This window comes from Cydia pomonella, chromosome 17, assembly GCF_033807575.1.
Source record: "Cydia pomonella isolate Wapato2018A chromosome 17, ilCydPomo1, whole genome shotgun sequence".
Lineage (NCBI taxonomy): Eukaryota > Metazoa > Arthropoda > Insecta > Lepidoptera > Tortricidae > Cydia > Cydia pomonella.
This window is the reverse complement of record NC_084719.1, coordinates 3,144,147-3,149,966: the sequence shown is the minus strand read 5'-3', so window position 1 is coordinate 3,149,966 and position 5,820 is coordinate 3,144,147. Positions and strand designations below refer to the sequence as shown.

At 42.4% G+C, this 5,820-nt stretch overlaps 1 protein-coding gene across 1 annotated transcript; it reads right to left on the bottom strand.

The window, feature by feature from the left end:
- Positions 1-226: 226 nt before the first annotated feature.
- On the bottom strand, positions 227-1,377 carry LOC133527161 (collagenase-like). The gene has a single exon (XM_061864054.1). The coding sequence runs from the start codon at positions 1,185-1,187 to the stop codon at positions 327-329; it is 861 nt and encodes a 286-aa protein (XP_061720038.1). The 5' UTR covers positions 1,188-1,377; the 3' UTR covers positions 227-326.
- Between the last annotated feature and the right edge of the window lie 4,443 nt (positions 1,378-5,820).

Genomic DNA, 5,820 nt, shown 5'->3' with positions numbered 1-5,820 from the left:
TCATATCAAGGTGATTATCGTTGAGAGAAAATACCAATAGAAACATAATTAATGTTTGAACAAATAGTAATATGACTATTCGTAGAATTGGTCGACCCAATATTTTTTTTCTATTCGTTTGTCGATGTAGGTATGATTGATTTATGCTTTTCGGTCGCCCCGGGGTGTAAACGATTGGCATTTTTACTAGGCACCCTAATTTAGAAAACCTAATAAAAAATGTAAGTAATGTTTCAATAAGTTTATTACAAACAAGTTACAACAGTTCCGTTAATTGGTCCCGAATAATCCATTTATACTTATTTATTTAAGGACTGACTTAACGTTTAGAGACGGGCATGGATCCAGGCAGTGTAGGCAGAGACGCGGCTGAAGCCAGTGGGGCCAGCGTCGCAGCCGCGATCGTGGGTGAAGGACATCACGCCGATCAGCAGGCTGTTATCCGCGGTGGCCAGCGGGCCGCCTGCGTCGCCAATGCACGGCCCCCGGCCACCAGTCGTAGCCACACAGATATTTGTATCCCGAATGATATGCGTAGTGTACGTGTCTGCGCACTCTTCGTTGCTGATAACCGGCACAAGCACGTGTGACAAGAACGCGTCGGTCGTGACGGAGCCACCGTTGGTAGTCACACCCCAGCCGGAAGCCCAGGCCCAGGTACCTGCGAAATCCTGGTTGCCAGTCGCAATAGCAATAGACCGAATGTTGTTGGTGTAGGTGACCCACGGAAATTTCATGATAGCTATATCGTTGGCGAGCGTAAATATACTGTAGCCAGAGTGAATCTCGACGTCAGCTGTGACCACCCTAGTACCGCCGGAAAATAGTGTGGTCGAGCCCAAGACGACTGTGAAGAAGCGAGCCTGGGTGTAGAACGTGGTCCAGCAGTGGGCGGCGGTGAGAGCGCGGGTGTTGGTCAGCAGGGAGGAGCCGCAGATGGAGATGCGTCCGTTCGCCAGGGTGATGATCACTCCGGCCATGTAAGGGTACTGTCCGAGAGAGGTAGCTTTTCTGCCCACGATCCTGGCACCGTGGAAGTCTAAAGCCTCCTCGGCCGCCTTTCTGCGAGCCGCCAGCGGAATGCCGATCTTGTTGTGGTAGTCGATCTCCACGCTGGAGCTGGCGGGAGCATCTATGACTGCACCAGCAACCAGACTGATCACACAGAGCACGATGACAACCTTCATATTGGAGCTACAAGTGCGAGTGCGACTCAACGTATACCTGAGGCTCTGTTACAACCCCTTCTACACCTCGATTTAATTCACGTCTTCACTTATCTGTGACTAATTTATACTTTGAGCGAGATCAGTTATCAAGAAACATCACCGAAAAACTGCATATTCAAGTTAAAACTTAAGTAAATTACACTTTAAATTTTAGCAACATATTTTATTAATTTATTATGTTCAAATCATAAGTGACATTGACAGAAGATGAAACAAGAATTTAATATGTCACAATGAGGAGGCGCAATTAACGTGGTGTGACCAATGTGTAAATAGTTGCTGTGGTCATGTCGTGTCGATAGTCATAATAATATCGATAAACTGTTGTCATTACTTACAATTTTAATTTTAATTGAATTGAAAGATTAAATGCTAGTCAATCAGTCCTAATCCTAGCCCGTTAAACTTACTAGCGTATTTTTTCATGAAATTAATGTCCCCACTCTCCTACCACAAAAATAAATACGCAAATAAATAACAAACCACCCACCAAAAGTACATGGCATTAAGTCCACCTTTTGTACTATAAGGTTTTCTTTTGTGAAACAAAAATAAAATATTTTTGTTTTTATTAGTATGGAGTTCCGCAAAGAACCGTCTGATTCTATTAATTTCATAGAAAGCAGTTTTATTCCCAATATTCGGTTACCATCAACTAGAAACTCGCCGAGTAGGTATCAAATTTGCCTCAGAATAGGCGTTCGGAGGTGACAAGTGGAATCCATTTAAGCTTCTGTTTGCGAGCCGTGTGTGAAGTGCTGCTGCGATCGGTTCAGCTGGAGGCGTATTCGGGTGTTAAACAAGTGATAATAGTTTGAAACTCTTCGTGCATTCATTTCTAGTTTTCTACGGTGTCCAAGAAATTATTAACTACTTTTACTAAACTCCAAACTACGAATTACTGTCGACACTAATTCGTAGTTCTTGCACTAGTGGGTTCAGCAAGCAGAGATTTTGAAAAATCGTAACGCTCAAAAAATGTGAATAGCAATCTTGAGACCTTTCTCTAGTAAGTTTATTAATTGATTAAACAACTTTTGCTTGACAGTAAGACAAAGCACAAAAAAGTAATGACCATTCCTTCAAAATGATTTGGTCACATTATGTATTTTGACAGACATATATATTCCGTTTTGAAACTAATGCGGTATTAAATATGATGTCTTATGCACACTACCCCCATTTGACGTAACTCTCCTTTTAGCAAATATATATGATTGATATTTTTTTAGATTTGATGTGAAACGTATATAAATTAAGAATAAAGCGTGAACGAAACAAATATTCCGTATTAAATTCTAAACAAAAACGATGCATACCTACCATTTTCATATTATTGCTAGATGGACTTCCAGGCGAATTCGACCGTCCACTTGACTGACATCAAACCGATATTGTAATCATATCAGTTAGCTGTCATTCACGCCTCGCGTCTCGCTCGCCCTCATACTTGTGCGGACAACTCCGAGTGAAATGAACGTGTAAAGAACAGCTAAATAGTATGATTCCAATATCATGTATCGGTTAGATCAGTGCACTTTCAAATTGCCCTGATCGACAAAATTTTGAAGTTGAACTAGGTGGGTCTCCCTCCGATTTGCATGTTAAATTGTACTTAAATTTTTGGTACAAGCTTTTATCCCTGACTGTACTTTTCTTACCACGTATTTTTAGGGTTCCGTAGCCATATGGCAAAACACGGAACCCTTATAGATTCGTCATGTACGTCTGTCTGTCCGTTTATGTCACAGCCACTTTTTTCCGAAACTATAAGAGCTATACTGTTCAAACTTGGTAAGTAGATGTATTCTATGAACCACATTAAGCTTTTTACACAAAAATAGAAAAAAAAACAATAAATTTTGGGGGTTCCCCATACTTAGAACTGAAACTACATCTTTTTTCATCAAGCCCATACGTGTTAGTACGGTCAAATTAACTCAAATTTCACTAAAGTCAGGAACTAATTCTAAGGACTAATAAAATCACTACGGATTGTTTTGTATGGGCTAAAAATCTAACTTTATACAATCGTTACTAAATTCACCCCCCCGGAAAGGGGTGAAATCGGCTGAAAATAATGTAATGCTTGTAACTAAGAAGAGAAAAAAGGTGTACTCGGTGCAATTTGGCGTATGTTTTACAACACTTATATCTAAATTCGCACGTGTTATTTATGTTAATTTAAGCTACGGAACAGGTAAAAAAAAAACAACATACAAAAAAATCTATTTTGGCCATTGCGGGTCTGGGGAAAGTAATGTACTCGGTGCAAATTGAGTAAATAATTAGAAAAAATATCTAAATCCAATGTCAAATTCGCACCAGGGTGCGACACCCGGAAAGTAGTTTTTCATGTTTTACTGTCGTTGTACTTCGGGGGAAATTTTAATACTATTGGAAATTGATGCAATCATATTCATTTGATTTTATTTACATTCGCACCCCATAAAAAATTGGCATTTTTATACGGAACATGCAGTTTTGTAATCAAGTACCAAAAACGTAGAGCAATAAATACACAGAAGCGACAAGCGCGTGATTAATGGCAAGAGAAGGAACGCGCGTAGATGCACCAACGAAGCACGGCTCTTGAGGCACGACTAGTGGCATGTACCTACTGCAAAAATAGTATGATTTTTTTTTTCTTTTATACTACGTCGGTGGCAAACAAGCATACGGCCCGCCTGATGGTAAGCAGTATCCGTAGCCTATCTACGCCTGCAACTCCAGAGGAGTTACATGCGCGTTGCGTATGCTAACCCCCTCCCGCCCCTCGTTGAGCTCTGGCAACCTTACTCACCGGCAGGAACACAACACTATGAGTAGGGTCTAGTGTTATTTGGCTGCGATTTTCTGTAAGGTGGAGGTACTTCCCCAGTTGGGCTCTGCTCTAGATCTGGAATGACATCCGCTGTGCTGTGCCCTACCACACAGAGCGAGATGACATTCACAATGCCCATACCTCTCGTAAAAGGTTTCTGAGTATGCAGACAGACAGTCAACAAATTAAATACAGGTACGCTCAATGTTTGTTAAATTCGTAAAATCGCGTTTTTCCATAGACTTACGAAAACGTTAGACTACTTAGTTCACTCAATGATTGTTTAAAACAATAGTTCCGTTTTAATGCCAGAAGAAAGATTTGTGCTCGTTGCCCGTCAAAAGTGTCAAACAAACTGTCTCGGAACAATCGCTGCGCGTAGGGTCCGGATATTTCGGATATGCGGATATCCGTCAACTATAAGATCCGGATCTAGCGGGTCATAAGATCCGGATATTACGGATCCGTTAAATATGGTTATTGACCTATATAACCGAAACAATTTTCTAATGAAATTTATGAATAATTTTGTTATTTAAATATCTACTTTTAATTTTGATAATAAAATTTCAGTAATATTACAATAATTCTAAAACTTATTAAATAAAAAAATACAATCATTAAAATACTTAAGGACTAACAAATAAACTTAACTATAAATAAAACTAAACCTAAACTAACCTCTAAAAAAAAAAAACTAGTAAAACAACCCACCCCGCGTCGCTCCCGACGCAAAGGTGCCCATCACGCTTGCTGCGTTTCCGCGTTGAACCGCGATGGACAACCTTTGCGCTAGGAACGACCCGGAGCGGGGGTCGAGACCTCTTTCCTGCAAGCGCCGCCCCAGTTCCCCAAGAAAAGATTTCGCCTCCGCGCACCAGCACCCTGACGTCTCCACGGCAAGGGGAACAAACAAGTAGCTTGCCAGCCCCGAGTACTTGTCCCTCTTTAGGGACGCCGCCTGCTCAGCAGCAGCTCCCGCCGATCGCACGGTGCGGCCAAGGTGGGTGGCTGCGAACGTACTGACGCAGGTGGCATCCCACAAAAGGCACTTACCCCTCTCCCACGGCACCAGGGTCAAACCATCCGGTCTTTTACCATCCGACCGACTCAGGCCCGGCGGCTCCAGCACACACGGGACATTGGCTGACACCAGTGCCCTTCGAATAATATCGTTTAACGCGTGGTGCCGTGGGAACCTCCCCGCGCAGCGGCGACAGCTCGAGGCATGGTGCCCGTTGCTCTCCACCATAGACCCGCAGATGCATAGATGTGGTTCACAAACATCGCAGCCCAGGCGAAGAGCAACGGCCACCCGCAACGAGTCGTTGTCGAGCAGGGTGCCAAAGTTAGGGGAGGGGAGGGCGTGTAGCCAAGCCCCCGATTCCGGCACCGAAGCAGCGTTTAACCTGGCTCTATCAGCACCAGAAGCGTTATTTAAAAGACAGGCAAATAGACGCTTAATGCCGAAAAAAAAAAAAAAAAAAAATATAGTATTTTCATATATTTAAGCAATTCAAATACTAACAGCACATCAATTTTGATAAGTACATCATGTCACGCAGTAACTTTATACAATGAATGCGAATGTTGCTTAATGCAAACATTAGATCATTGGATATCCTGATGACTTGGGGCTATAGGCTCAAAACAAAAGCGACCTGGAGGCCAAGGCTAGGATAAAAGAGTAGGAAGGAGAGAAAATTGGTCTGATAATCAACCACTAGAATATCTCCAAATGAATAGGGCTAAGATGGTCGGCTCTTT

Coding starts and splice junctions, on each gene's coding strand:
- LOC133527161 (XM_061864054.1), bottom strand. CDS start 1,187: ATGAAGGTTGTCATCGTGCTCTGTGTGATCAGTCTGGTTGCTGGTGCA.